Source organism: Scyliorhinus torazame, chromosome 13 (genome assembly GCF_047496885.1).
Source record: "Scyliorhinus torazame isolate Kashiwa2021f chromosome 13, sScyTor2.1, whole genome shotgun sequence".
In the NCBI taxonomy this organism is placed as follows: domain Eukaryota; kingdom Metazoa; phylum Chordata; class Chondrichthyes; order Carcharhiniformes; family Scyliorhinidae; genus Scyliorhinus; species Scyliorhinus torazame.
This window is the reverse complement of record NC_092719.1, coordinates 86292829-86308044: the sequence shown is the minus strand read 5'-3', so window position 1 is coordinate 86308044 and position 15216 is coordinate 86292829. Positions and strand designations below refer to the sequence as shown.

The window sequence follows — 15216 nt, the reverse complement described above, 5'->3', positions numbered from 1 at the left end:
CCTGGCTTGAGACAATCCACACCTCTTTAACCTGTGATTATCCCTCTCTCCAGTTGCTCCGCCTGGACCTAATTACAGACTTAATTACCTGCAAAGGCTCGACCTGTAGACTTAATTACCTGCAAAGGCTCACATTCAAAGTGTCGTTTTGCATCTTTGACTTTGTCTATATATATATTACTGGAACCAACCTCTTCATTCACCTGAGGAAGGAGCAGTGTTCCGAAAGCTAGTGTTTCGAAACAAACCTATTGGATTTTAACCTGGTGTTGTAAGACTTCTTACTGTGTTCCATAATCCTACCATAGATTGCCAAAATGACCTCACTCTCCCGCTCCCCCACCAACAGCATTCCTCCAAAATGAGGAGGACGGTGTCACCGGAAAGCTTGCGAATACTTCTCTTGCAAAATTCCTGCATATACCTAAACCCATCCTCTTGCTGCAGCCCATACTTCAGCCCCCAATTCCTCCGAGCTTGCGAACTGCCCATCCAAAAACAGATCCTTCATCTCTGTTGGGAGTTTTCTATGGGCCTCCGAAAAGTTCCAAAGGTGTAGAGGAAAGGATTGCAAAGATAATTCTGGATAGGAGCGAAAGTAGCAGGATAGTTGTTATGGGGGACTTTAACTTTCCAAATATTGACTGGAAACACGATAGTTCGAGTATTTTAGATGGGTCAGTTTTTGTCCAATGTGTGCAGGAGGGTTTCCTGACAGTATGTAGATAGGCCAACAAGAGGCGAGGCCACATTGGATTTGGTACTGGATAATGAACCGGGCCAGGTGTTAGATTTGTTGGAGGTAGGTGAGCACTTTGGTGATAGTGACCTCAAGTCGGTTACATTTACTTTAGCGATGGAAAGGGATAGGTATATACCGCAGGGCAAGAGTTATAGATGGGGGAAAGGCAATTATGATGCGATTAAGCAAGACTTAGGATGCATAGGATGGGGAAAGAAACTGCAGGGGAAGGGCACAACTGAAATGTGGAGCTTGTTCAAGGAACAGCTACTGTGTGTCCTTGATAAGTATGTACGTGTCAGGCAGGGAGGAAGTGGTCGAGCGAGGGAACCGTGGTTTACTAAAGTAGTTGAATCACTTGTCAAGAGGAAGAAGGAGGCTCACATAAAGATGAGACGTGAAGGTTCAGTTAGGGCGCTTGAGAGTTACAAGTTAGCCAGGAAGGACCGAAAGAGAGAGCTAAGAAGAGCCAGGAGGGGACATGAGAAGTCCTTGGCAGGTAGGATCAAGGAAAACCCTAAAGCTTTCTATCGGTATGTCAGGAATAAAAGAATGACGAGGGTAAGAGTAGGGCCAGTCAAGGACAGTCGTGGGAAGTTGTGCATCGAGTCCGCGGAGATAGGAGAGGCATTAAATGAATATTTTTTGTCAGTATTCACACAGGAAAAAGACAATGTTGTCGAGGAGAATACTGAGATACAGGCTACTAGACTAGACGGGATTGATGTTCATAAGGAGGTGGTGTTAGCAATTCTGGAAAGTGCGAAAATAGGTCAGTCCCCTGGGCCGGATGGGATTTATCCTAGGATTCTCTGGGAAGCTAGCGAGGAGATTGCAGGGCCTTTGGCTTTGATCTTTATGTCATCATTGTCTACAGGAATAGTGCCAGAAGACTGGAGGATAGCAAATGTTGTCCCCTTGTTCAAGAAGGGGAGTAGGGACAACCCCGGTAACTATAGACCAGTGAGCCATGTTTTGGAAAGGATTATAAGAGATAGGATTTATAATCATCTATAAAGAAATAATTTGATTAGGGATAGTCAACACGGTTTTGTGAAGGGTAGGTCGTGCCTCACTAACCTTATTGAGTTCTTTGAGAAGGTGACCAAACAGGTGGACGAGGGTAAAGCAGTTCATGTGGTGTATACGGATTTCAGTAAAGCGTTTGATAAGGTTCCCCACGATAGGCTATTGCAGAAAATAGAGAGGCATGGGATTGAGGGTGATTTAGCGGTTTGGATCAGAAATTGGCTAGCTGTAAGAAGACAGGGGGCGGTGGTTGATGGGAAATGTTCAGCCTGGAGTTCACTTACTAGTGGTGTACCACAAGGATCTGTTTTGGGGCCACTGCTGTTTGTTATTTTTATAAATGACCAGGAGGCGGGCGTAGAAGGATGGGTGAGTAAATTTGCGGATGACACTAAAGTCGGTTGAGTTGTGGACAGTGCGGAAGGATGTTCCAGGTTACAGAGAGACATAGATAATCTGCAGAGCTGGGCTGAGAAGTGGCAAATGGAGTTTAATGCAGAAAAGTGTGAGGTGATTCATTTTGGAAGGAGTAACAGGAATGCAGAGTACTGGGCTAATGGTAAGATTCTTGGTAGTGTGGATGAGCAGAGAGATCTCGGTATCCATGTACAGAGATCCCTGAAAGTTGCCACCCACGTTGAGAGGGTAGTTAAGAAGGCGTACGGTGTGTTAGCTTTTATTGGTAGAGGGATTGAGTTTCGGAGCCATGAGGTCATGTTGCAGCTGTACAAAACTCTGGTACGGCCGCATTTGGAGTATTGCGTGCAGTTCTGATCGTCGCATTATAGGAAGGATGTGGAAGCATTAGAAAGGGTGCAGAGGAGATTTACCAGGATGTTGCCTGATATGGAGGGAAGATCTTATGAGGAATGGCTGAGGGACTTGAGGCTGTTTTTGTTAGAGAGAAGAAGGTTAAGAGGTGACTTAATAGAGACATACAAGATGATCAGAGGGTTAGATAGGGTGGACAGTGAGAGCCTTTTTCCACGGATGGTGATGTCTTGCACGAGGTGACATAGTTTTAAATTGAGGGGCGATAGATATGACAGATGTCAGAGGTAGGTTCTTTACTCAGAGGGTAGTAAGGGTGTGGAATGCCCTGCCTGCAACAGTAGGGGACTCGCCAACATTAAGGGCATTTAAATGGTCATTGGATAAACATATGGATGATAATGGAATAGTGTAGATGGGCTTTAGATTGGTTTCACAGGTCGGCGCAACATCGAGGGCCGAAGGGCCTGTACTGCGCTGTAATGTTCTATTGTTCTATCTCTTTCACTCCTTTCTCCTCCCATATATGGGGTGGCACGTTGGCACAGTGGCTAGCACTGCTGCCTCACAGCTCCAGGGTCCCGGGTTCACTTCCGGCCTCGGGTGACTGTCTGTGTGGAGTTTTCACTTTCTTTTTTTAAAAAAAATATTTTATTCAAGTTTTCCAATCACAATTTTTTCCCCTTACACATCAAACAAAAGAAAAATTAAAAGTACAAGTACCATGATAACTACAATCTGACATTGAGTAACTAACTAACACGGTAAACTAACCAAATAACATAAAATGAAACTCCCCCCCCCCCCCATCCCCCTCCCCCTCCCAGAACCCAAACATCTTACCCCCCCTCCCTCCCTTCCCCCCCCCCCCCCCCCCCCCCCTCCCCCCTGGGTTGCTGCTGCTGGTCATCTATCTTCCCTCTAACGTTCCGCTAGGTAGTCGAGGAACGGTTGCCACCGTCTGGTGAACCCTTGAGCCGATCCTCTCAGCGCAAACTTAATCTGCGCCAGTTTTATGAACCCCGCCATATCGTTTATCCAGGCCTCCAGTCCGGGGGGTTTTGCTTCCTTCCACATGAGTAAAATCCTACGCCGGGCTACTAGGGACGCAAAGGCCACGACATCGGCCTCTTTCGCCTCCTGCACTCCCGGCTCATCCGCAACTCCAAATAAAGCTAACCCCCAGCCTGGTTTGACCCGGACCTTCACCACCTTCGAGATCACTCCCGTCACTCCCCTCCAATACCCCTCCAGTGCCGGGCACAACCAAAACATATGTGTGTGGTTTGCCGGGCTTCCGCCGCACCTCCCACACTTGTCCTCCACTCCAAAGAACCTGCTCAACCTTGCTCCCGTTATGTGTGCTTTATGCAGCACCTCAAATTGGATCAGGCTAAGCCTGGCACACGAGGAAGAGGAATTTACCCTGCTTAGGGGCATCAGCCCACAAACCCTCCTCAATCTCCTCCCCGAGCTCTTCTTCCCATTTTCCTTTCAGGTCGCCCACCAGCTCCTCCCCCTCTTCTCTCATCTCCTGGTATATCTCTGACACCTTGCCCTCCCCGACCCACCCCCCCGAAAGCACTCTATCCTGGATCCCCTGTGTCGGGAGCAACGGAAATTCCCTCACCTGTTGTCTTGTGAACGCCCTCACCTGCATATACCTAAAGAAATTTCCCCGGGACAGCTTATACTTTTCCTCCAGCGCTCCCAAGCTCGCAAACGTCCCGTCTATAAATAAATCTCCCACTCTCCTAATTCCCAACTGGTGCCAGCTCTGGAATCCTCCATCCAGCCTCCCTGGGGCAAACCTATGGTTGTTCCGAATTGGGGACCCCACCAAGGCTCCCAGCACACCTCTCTGTCGCCTCCATTGCCCCCAGATACTTAATGTTGCCGCCACCACTGGGTTCGTGGTAAATGTTTTGGTGAGAGCGGTAGTGGCGCCGTCACCAGCGCTTCTAGACTCGTCCCTTTACAGGACTTCATCTCTAGTCTTTTCCACGCCGTTCTCTCTCCCTCTATCATCCAGTTACGAATCATCGCCACATTGGCGGCCCAGTAGTAGTCGCCCAAATTCGGCAGTGCCAGTCCCCCTCTGTCTCTACTACGTTGTAAGAACCCCCTCCTTACCCTCGGAATCTTCCCTGCCCACACGAAGCTCGTGATGCTCCTGTCTATTTTTTTAAAAAGGCCTTAGTGATCAGTATAGGGAGACACTGGAACACAAATAGGAACCTCGGGAGGACCATCATCTTAATTGCCTGCACTCTGCCCGCCAGTGACAGCGGCTGCATGTCCCACCTCTTGAAGTCCTCTTCCATTTGTTCCACCAGTCGTGTCAGATTAAGTCTGTGTAAGGTTCCCCAGCTCCTGGCTATCTGAATCCCCAGGTATCGAAAGTTTCTTTCCACTCTCCTTAACGGTAGGCCATCTATCCCTCTACTCTGGTCCCCAGGGTGTATCACAAAAAGTTCACTCTTTCCCATGTTAAGCCTATATCCCGAGAAATCTCCGAACTCCCTCAATACCTGCATGACCTCTGCCATCCCCCCCACTGGGTCCGCTACATATAGCAGTAGGTCATCCGCGTAGAGTGACACTCGGTGTTCCTCTCCCCCTCTCATCACCCCTCTCCATTTTCTGGAGTCTCTCAGCGCCATGGCCAGTGGTTCAATTGCCAACGCGAACAGTAATGGAGATAGCGGGCATCCCTGTCTTGTTCCCCTGTATAGTCGAAAATACTCCGATCTTTGCCGACCCGTGACCACACTTGCCGTTGGGGCCCCATAGAGGAGTTTGACCCAGCTAACAAACCCGTCCCCGAACCCGAACCTCCTCAGCACCTCCCATAGATACTCCCACTCCACCCTATCAAATGCCTTCTCTGCATCCATTGCCGCCACTATCTCTGCCTCCCCCTCTACTGGGGGCATCATTATCACCCCTAATAGCCGTCGCACGTTGACATTTAGTTGTCTCCCCTTTACGAATCCTGTCTGGTCTTCGTGCACCACCCCCGGGACACAATCCTCTATCCTCGTTGCCAGCACCTTTGCTAGCAATTTGGCGTCCACATTTAGCAGTGAGATAGGCCTATAGGACCCGCACTGCAGCGGATCTTTATCCCGCTTCAAAATTAGCGATATCGTCGCCTCCGACATTGGCCTCGTTAAAAGTCCTTACCAACAGCGGGGCCAGCAAGTCCACATATTTTCGATAAAATTCCACCGGGAACCCATCTGGTCCCGGGGCCTCCCCTGCCTGCATGTTCCCCAGCCCCTTGGTAACCTCGTCCACCCCAATTGGTGCCCCCAGGCCTTCCACCTCCTGCTCCTCCACCCTCGGGAACCTTAATTGGTCCAAAAACTGCCGCATCTCCTCTTTTCCCTCCAGGGGTTGGGACCTATAAAGTCTTTCGTAAAAGGTCTTAAACACCTCGTTTATCTTCCCTGCTCTCCGCACCGTAGCTCCCTTTTCATCTCTAATTCCCCCTATCTCCCTCGCCGCTGTCCTCTTTCGCAGCTGGTGGGCCAACAGGCGACTAGCCTTTTCCCCATATTCATATCTCATCCCCTGTGCCTTCCTCCACTGCGCCTCCGCCCTCCTAGTGGTCAGAAGGTCGAACTCCGTCTGGAGTCGTCGTCTCACCCTGTATAGTCCTTCCTCCGGGGCCTCCGCGTATTCTTTATCTACCCTTAAAATCTCCCCCTAAAATCTCCCCCAGTAATCTTTCCCTTTCCTTGGCCTCTATTTTCCCTTTGTGGGCCCTGATGGAGATCAGCTCTCCTCTGACCACCGCCTTTAATGCTTCCCATACTACTCCCACTCGGACCTCCCCGTCGTCATTGGCCTCCAGGTATCTCTCGATACACCCCCACACCCTTCCACAGACTCCCTCATCCGCCAGCAATCCCACATCTAATCGCCAGAGTGCACGCTGCTCCCTCTCCTCTCCTAGTTCCAGGTCCACCCAATGTGGAGCATGATCTGAGACAGCTATGGCTGAATACTCAGTTTCTTCCACCCTCGAGATCAGCGACCTTCCCAAAACAAAGAAATCTATCCGGGAATACACCTTGTGAACATGGGAGAAGAAGGAGAACTCCTTGGCCTTCGGCCTAACAAATCGCCATGGATCCACTCCCCCCATTTGGTCCATAAACCCCTTAAGCACCTTGGCCGCTGCCGGCCTTCTTCCGGTCCTAGATCTAGATCTCTCTAACCCTGGGTCCAACACGGTGTTGAAGTCTCTCCCCATTATCAGGTTTCCTACCTCCAGGTCCAGGATACGTCCCAGCATCCGCTTCATGAATCCCGCATCATCCCAATTCGGGGCATATACGTTAACCAACATGACCTCCGTTCCCTCCAGTCTGCCATTCACCATCACATATCTGCCTCCGCTATCTGCTACAATGCTACTAGCTTCGAATGATACCCATTTCCCCACCAGTATGGCCACCCCTCTATTCTTTGCATCCAGCCCTGAGTGGAACACCTGTCCCACCCATCCTTTCCTTAACCTAACTTGGTCCGCCACCTTCAGGTGCGTCTCCTGAAGCATAGCCACGTCTGCCCTCAGTCCCCTCAAGTGCGCGAACACTCGGACTCGGGCCCTTTTAATCGGTCCATTTAGGCCTCTCACGTTCCACGTGATCAGTCGCACTTGGGGGCTACCTGCCCCCTTCCCGTGTCGACTAGCCATCACCCTCTCTAGGCCAGTCCCACGTCCCGGTTCCGCGCTCCCACCCGTTCCCCAGGTGGCGCATTCCAGCCCCGACCACCCTTTCTTTAACCAGTTCCTCTTTGATTTCTGCAGCAGCAACCCAGTTATCCCCCCCCCCCCCGGCTAGATCCCTATCTAGCGTGATTGCTCCCTCCATATTACTTCCGAAAGTCAGCTGACTTCAACTGACCCCGGCTTCTCCCGCTCACTCCTTGACCCCCCCGTGTGGGGAGCTCCCATCTACCTTGCGCCTATCTTCCCGCCATCACCTTTCTGGCACGGGAACAAGGACAGTAAGCCCCGTATTCTCTATAGTTGTCCCGCCCCTTGTGGCGCAGCTCCCTCTACCGCCCCACTCCCATTCCCCATCCCCCGCCTATGTCTCTTCTTTCCCCCCACCGGCGCCCACATTTCTTAGTGTCCCCCCCTTCCCAATTTACATCCCTATATACATCGACAGTGTCATTTCCCCTCTAACATCAGTCCCTCAGTTCCGATCCAGTTTCTCGTTTTTAATAAAGGTCCATGCTTCTTCCGCCGTTTCGAAGTAGTGATGTCTCTCCTGGTACGTGACCAATAGTCGCGCCGGCTGCAGCATCCCGAACTTCACCTTCTTCTTGTGTAGCACCTCCTTGGCTCGATTAAAACTCGCCCTCCTTCTCGCCACCTCCGCACTCCAATCCTGGTACACCCGTACCACCGCATTCTCCCATCTACTACTTTGTACCTTTTTGGCCCATCTCAGAACCACTTCTCTGTCATTGAAGTGATGAAATTGCACGATTGTCGCCCAAGGTGGTTCTCCCGCCTTTGGTCTCCTCGCAGGGACCCGATGAGCCCCTTCCACTTCCAAGGGGTCCCGAGGGGGCCTCAGCTCCCATCAGCAAGCTTAGCATCGTGCTCACGTAAGCCCCGCAGTCCGCTCCTTCCACTCCCTCGGGGAGACCCAGGATCCAAAGGTTCTTTCTCCGTGCTCTATTTTCTAGGGCTTCAATCCTTTCAATGCACTTTTTGTGGAGCGCCTCGTGCGTCTGCGTTTTGACCGCCAGGCCCAGGATCTCGTCTTCGTTGTCCATCACCTTCTGCTCCACCACGCGGAGCTCCGTCTCCTGGGTCTTTTGTGCCTCCTTAAGCCCCTCAATTGCCTGTAGCATCGGGGTCAGCACCTCCTTCTTAAGTAGCTCCACACACCATCTTAAAAATTCGTCTTGGTCGGGCCCCCATGTCGCCTGGGCTTTCTCCGCCGCCATCTTGCTCCTTTTTTCCTCCTGTCCCTATCCTCGAGGATTCTTCGCGATGTAACCGCTGCCGCCGATATTTTTCTCTTTCGTTGGGGGGGGACTCCCTGTTATCTCACCCCACACCGGGTTTCGTCTTGAAAAAATTCCCCGCTGGGGCTCTTAAAAGAGCCCGAAGGTCCGTTTGAGCTGGAGCCGCCGAAACGTGCGGCTTAGCTGGACATCGCCGCAACCGGCGAGTTTTCACTTTCTATCAACCAATCCAAATCGACATGGCACCCCATAAAGCAAAGTTGCATTTCTTACTAAATTACTGTGAAAGATGTGCACGTGGTAGCGATGAGTCACAGGTTTGATCCCCGTTTTCCTGATGCCTTCCTGGATATCCTAAATCAAGATATGAGGGCCAGGAAGGAAGTAGACTTCGCCAGCCCCTCTAGAGGCATCCCAGGACCTCTGCATGGTAGACGAGAACAGGGGTGATTGCTAGGGTTAGTGCACCAGAATCACTCCAGGATCTGGGTTCAATATAGAAAGAGGTGTAATGACCTCACAAATACACCTCTCAACTCACCTTCTCTCCACCAATCTTAACTACTCCATAACGTCCTCAACATACAATTATGAGGCCATGAAAGTAGAGTTGCAATAATGAAGGCATGAAAAATGAGCTAGCTAGAGTGAACTGGCAAATATACTTATGGCATGGGTTCCCAAACTGGGTACATGGAATCCAGGAAGTCCATGGGAGCCTCCCAGCAGATTCGTGGAGAGACTGATACATTTCAAAAGTTTTTAAAATGCTGCAGAGCTGCTTCTCCAGACTCCATCCCCTGAATTGACGAGGGTGGACATTGGAGGGATGGGAAAAGAGGGCCTCAGAATGGAATTTGGAGTGCACGTGCCTGATGTGGGGGGAGAAATGTGGGCCTTGGAGGGAAGGGTAGAGCAGGCTTGGTGGGGTTGGGGAGGGGTTAGGCTGGGGAGCAGAGCAAGAGGTTGGAGCAGGGGGACCTTGGAACGTGGGTTGGAGTGGGCCTCTGAGCGTGCGCCATAATGGGAGGTTAGAACGGGCCGAGGGAATCTTGTGAGAAAGGTGTGTGAGAGAAATGGGGTGAGTGGGTGTGAGAGATGGAGTGAGTGTGTGTAAGAGAGGAGCGTGAGTGTGTGTAAGAGAGGAGCGTGAGTGTGTGTGAGTGGAGCGTGAGCATATATGAGAGAGGCGGTGAGTGTGTGTGAGAGAGGGGGTGAGTGTGTGTGAGGGGGAGAGTGTGTGTGAGAGAAGGTGACTGTGCGTGAGACAGGGGACCGTGTGTGTGAGGGTGTGAGTGTGTGTGAGAGAGGGGTTGAGTGTGTGAGAGAGGAGTTGACTGTGTGTGAGTGAGAGGGGGACGTGTGCGATTGAAAGAGTGAGGGAGATGCACATGTGTGGGAGAGAGGGAGACGTGCAGTGCGTGTGTTTTCATATGTGAGAGGGAGATGTGTGCGTGAGAGGGAGATGTGTGTGCGCGTGTGTTTGAGAGAGAGGAAGATGTGTGCATGTCAGAGAGGGAAACAGAGGTGCATGTGCCCGATATGAGTACTCGCGTTCCAGCATCACTTGCCCATTAAAAACGACCAAAGGAGAGACTTAATTTTTTTGGTAAAAAGTAGTGGATACTACATCCAGCGGCTAATGTTAAGGGGCCATAGGAAGGTAATTTGGCCAGGGCTTCATGTGATGGGTCATGTAGCTGGAGAATGTATTTGTGACTGTGTGCTTCTTCCTAATTCCGAATATATGCATAGAATTAGCTAGAAAAGACTTGTTTACGGTTGATTACTGTATTCGCACCTATTTCTCATCAACTGAAGGGATGTCGACATTATGAGAATGCTTGGGGTTCCCTGATGCACTTGGGAAGTCACTGGTGGTTCCACGGCTCAAAAAGTTTGGGAACCCTGGCTGATTTAGAGGAAAATGTAGCTGGTCTGATTAGTAAGTTTGCAGATGGCCCCAAGGTTGGTGGAGTGGCAGATAGTGTTGAGGATTGTCAGAAGGTAAGCAGGGCATAGATAGGTTGGAGACTTGGGCAGAGAAATGGCAAATGGAGTTTAATTCTGACAAATGTGGGGTAATGCATTTTGGTAGGTCTAACATGAAGGGAAAATATACAGTAAATGGCAAAACTCTTAGGCATAAAGAAAGTCAGAGAGATCTGGGTGTACATGTCCACAGATCCTAAAAAGTGGCAACACAAGTGGACAAGGTAGTCAAGAAAGCATATGAAATGCATCCCGTCATTGGACGAGGCATCGAGTATAAAAACTGGCAAGTCATGCTACAGTTGTATAGAACCTTGATAAGGCCGCACTTCAAATATTGCGCACAATTCTGGTTGCCACACTACCAGAAGGATGTGGAGGCTTTGGAGAGGGTGCAGAGAAGGTTTACCAGGATATTGCCTGGTCTGGAGGGTGTTGGCTATGTGCAGAGGCTGAATAGGCTTGAACTGTTTTCATTCGAACGACGGAGGTTGAGGGGTGACCGGATAGAGATCTACAAGAATATGAGGGGCATGGATAAAGTGGATGGTCAGGCACTCTTTCCAATGGTGGAAGGGTCAGTCACTAGGGGGCATAGGTTTAAGCTCCGTGGGGCAAAGTTTAGAGGAGATGTGCGAGGCAGGTTTTTTACACAGCGGGTGGTGAGTGCCAGGAAAGGGCTGCCAGGGGATGTTGTGGAAACAGATACATTAACAGCGTTCAAAAGGCATCTCAACAAATACATGGATAGGATGGGCACAGAGGGATACGATATTAGGAAGTACTGAAGGTTTTGGCCAAGGTTGGTATCATGACCGGTACAGGCTTGTAGGGCCGAAGGGCCTGTTCCTCTGCTGTCTTGTTCTTTGTTCTTTGTTTGTTGAAGGGATAGATCAAGGAAGTTCAGTGGAAGACATTTAAAGGGATATTTCAGAATACACACATTCTAATCAGAAAGTAAAATTCCAAGGGGGAAGCCCATCATCTGTGGTTCACTAAAAAAGGATATGCTTCAGTTGTACAGGACATTGATAACAAAATCTGGTGTTCTGTGCACAATATTGGTCTCCTTATTTAAGGAAAGATGTGAATGCATTAGGAGTTCAGAGAAGGTTTCATAGACTACAAAGAACAAATAAAAGTACAGCACAGGAACAAGCCCTTCGGCCCTCCAAGCCTTTGCCGACCATTGACAGGGTGGATATGGGGAGGATGTTTGGTGGGATAATAAGTTGCAATGAGGAAATAAGAATCTTACAAATGGATATAGATAGGTTAGGAGAGTGAGTCAAAATGTGGCAGACGGAGTTTAACATGGATAAGTGTGAGGTCATGCATTTTGGTTGAAAAGCAACTTATTATCTAAATGGGGAGAGTATTGTTCACAATTTTGGTCCCCTTATTTGAGGAAAGATGTAGTGGCATTGGAAGCGGTTCAGAGGAGGTTCACTAGATTAAGTCCAGAAATGAGGGCTTGTCGTATGAGGAGAGATTGAACAGATTTGAAGAATGAGGGAAGAGGTATACAAGATGCTAAAAGATATGGATAAAGTAGACGTGGATGAATTCTAATATGAGAGGTCATAATCTTAGAATAAGAGGTAGCAGATTTAAAACAGATTTGAGGAAATATTTGGGAAGCAGTTCCCAGACGGAATTGAAACTCTGGGTCGATTAACATATTGATGGCTTTTGTAAGGGCCACGAAGAATCCAGCACGAGTTTTAAGGAGACAAAGTAATAACATTTATTTACAAGAACATATATATATATATATATAACAGCAGCAGCAACTTCCCTTGCTGCACACTCCTTCCTGCTGGTTCCAAACTGGACAGCTTTATTCATACATGGAGTTTACTCATGGTTTCTCCGCCCCCCTCATTGGGGAAGCTCATACTCTCACAGGATTGTGGGATTGTCATTAGTCCCCAGCCAATGGTAAGCAGGCAGGTTATAGCAATGGCCCATCTCCGAGGAACAAAGGACTAACACTCAGGTAGTTGATACTGTCGCAGACATCCCGGCGCCAGTACCCCAACCGAAAGACACAAACAAAGCAAGGCCAACAGCCACCTAAGACACGCCCAGCCATCAGGGCACCCACCCCTTTATTGGTTAAGATTGATAACAATGATCGAGAAGCTGCCCAATTAATTGGTACCAAGTTTAAGGCCCGCCTCAAAGCACACAAAGCCCCTCCAAGTATAAGAAGGAACCCCCAGGAGAGATTTGCTCTCTGGATTTGGGTCTCAAGCGGAGAGACCCATCCACCAGCATCACCAGAAGCAAGTAAGTTCAAGGTCAACGCTCGCTACCAGACGGAAGACCTTAGCTGTTCTCCTGTATCTCTTCGAACCCAACAGCCTCAGATTCAAAAAACGGCCATTGTTCCTCCGACTAAATGGGCACCCAAAGTTAAGTATAGGCGTTAGCGTTAGAGATAGTTTAGTTTGTAATACTGTTGTGCATGAGTAGATCTTATTGTGTGTGTAAATAAATAGTATTGACTTTGAACTAACTAGCTGGTGTATTGGCTCTTTGATTGGTATTCGGGTTTGAACATTGTGGCAGTATCGAGAGATACCTGGCGACTCTGAAAGTAAACATAATTAGGATTAAGGAAGGCAACCACATTGACCGCCATATTTATAACCAAATAAATATAGCAACACTGCGGTGGATGCAAGGACAGTGAGTAAATTTGAGGAGGAGGTCGACAGGTTTTTAATTGGTAATGGGTTGAAGAGATATGGAGAATGGACAGGACGGTTGAGTTGAGGCTAGGATGTGATCAGCCATGATAACATATGGGTGTTAGGCTCGGGAGGCTAAATTGCCTACTCCTGCTCCTAGGTCATGTATTCTAGAGAGGAAATGCTCTGGCTGATTTTGCAATCCAGTAACATTGTAGGTAGCAGATGAGGAACATATCAGCCATGATAGAATGGCAGGGCAGACTCGATGGGTCAAATGGCCTAATTCTGCTCCAATATCTTATGAACTTATGAACTCTTGTCGGAGAATCTACAACTAAGTCACCACTTATTCTCTCGCCGGGATACCTTTAACAAGCCCCTACAATCCCACCTCCCTTACCTGCATTCCCACCTCCCTTACCTGCATTCCAGAGGCTCTAGTCGCAATCCTCCACCTTGGGTCAGTTGCAGTACCGGAAGTGGCCGATAGTGTTGCCGATACTGGAAGGCTGTCAGCCTCTGATTGTCTAGCACCTCTTGAAGTTGGGAAAGCCACCCTGTGAAAGAAAATCCTGTGGGGATCTCTCCTGCAGGACCTGAGAGCCCCAACAGCAGCCCATAATCAGCAGAGTGGTTAATTGGGAATAGATTCCTTTGCTGCTCCTAAAATAGCCATGATGGAGTTGCCACCAGCTCTCTAGCTGGTGGACAGGCACACTGCCATGACCAGTAAATTCCACCTGCTAACTCTGCCATATTTGCTGAGTCGTTGCAGCATTTTCCTGTTCTTAGTGTGGATTTTAATGCTTCTCTTTCCCTGTTGGAAGTTTATGTGGTCCTTTAAGATTTCAAATATAGCAACAAACCAAATCATTGATGCTGTGCTGCAATAAACCAATGTCCTAATTTGAAGATCTAATTCTCAAAATCTTTAAAACATACCTCCAGAGGGGTACAGGTGTAAGCAAACATTGCTTCTGCTAATATCACAAGATCATCACATGAAATGACAGTCCCACCAGGTTGAATTGTTCCACCTATTAGAAACAGATTAATATACATTGTTAACTGTAGTTCAGTTTTAATCCAATCTCCCTCCTAAAGAGATGATACCTGTTGTGATCCTAGACTAGGGCCCCCAGTGGTTGGTGAGATCCAGTTAGGGACCTATAATGTTTTGTCTAAAGGAGACAAAGTTTGAGATTCAAGACAGTGAAGAAATCCACAAGATTCGAAGGGTCTTCAACAAACTAAATGAAACTTTACTATAAAAAGTCATAAAGATAAAATAATTTACAATATCGATCTTACATTCTAACATCAGGGTTCATATTACATATATGTGAATGAACAAACAAACTGCGGTAAAACACACCCTGAACCTTGGGCATGCCACCCTATCAACAGGCACCCTGGCAGTGCTCCTGCCGGCTTTGCGGTGCCACCCGGGCACCTTGGCAGTGCCAGGGTGGCAGTGCCAAGGTGTCAAGGTGCCAGTGCCAAGATGCCCACATTCAAGGGGGGGGAGCCATGGAGCCACCCTGTCCTGACTCTGACCATTCAGGGGCCTCCGATGGCCTGGGAGATCCCTGGGTGCTGTCCTGCCTGGCCCACATTTGTGTGGAGCAGTACTGAATGGCGCCCAGCTAGAGTCTCCCTGGGGAGGCCAGGAGATGCCAGGAGCCCGCTAGATCCCGGGTCAACACGCCTAAGTGGGTTTTAAACCTACTTAGGCATACGAGGCTTGGTCCGGCCCATTGTGGGCGGGATCCTGATCGCGACCACTCACGACATCTGGGTAGATCTCACAAGGCATACTGGCTGTCGGGAAGCCAGGGAGAGGCCTTGCGCTGCATTTACTGGCTGCGTACTACTCCCATTCGGGCACAACGTGGCTGGTAGATCGCACCCATATCTCCACATACTGTCAACTTACACAGCACATGGAGTCACAGAAAAATCAATTTCATCACATACCAATCA

At 49.2% G+C, this 15216-nt stretch overlaps 1 protein-coding gene across 2 annotated transcripts in view; it reads right to left on the bottom strand.

Annotated features, from left to right (window-relative positions):
* Positions 1–14269, bottom strand: part of LOC140388177 (cilia- and flagella-associated protein 54-like) — a 948449-nt gene extending 934180 nt beyond the window's left edge. For both annotated transcript variants that reach the window (XM_072471937.1, XM_072471938.1), the window contains exon 1: positions 14176–14269. In XM_072471937.1, coding sequence (XP_072328038.1) covers positions 14176–14205 — 30 coding nt within the window. In that variant the 5' untranslated portion in view covers positions 14206–14269. The remainder of the gene's footprint in view (positions 1–14175) is intronic.
* Between the last annotated feature and the right edge of the window lie 947 nt (positions 14270–15216).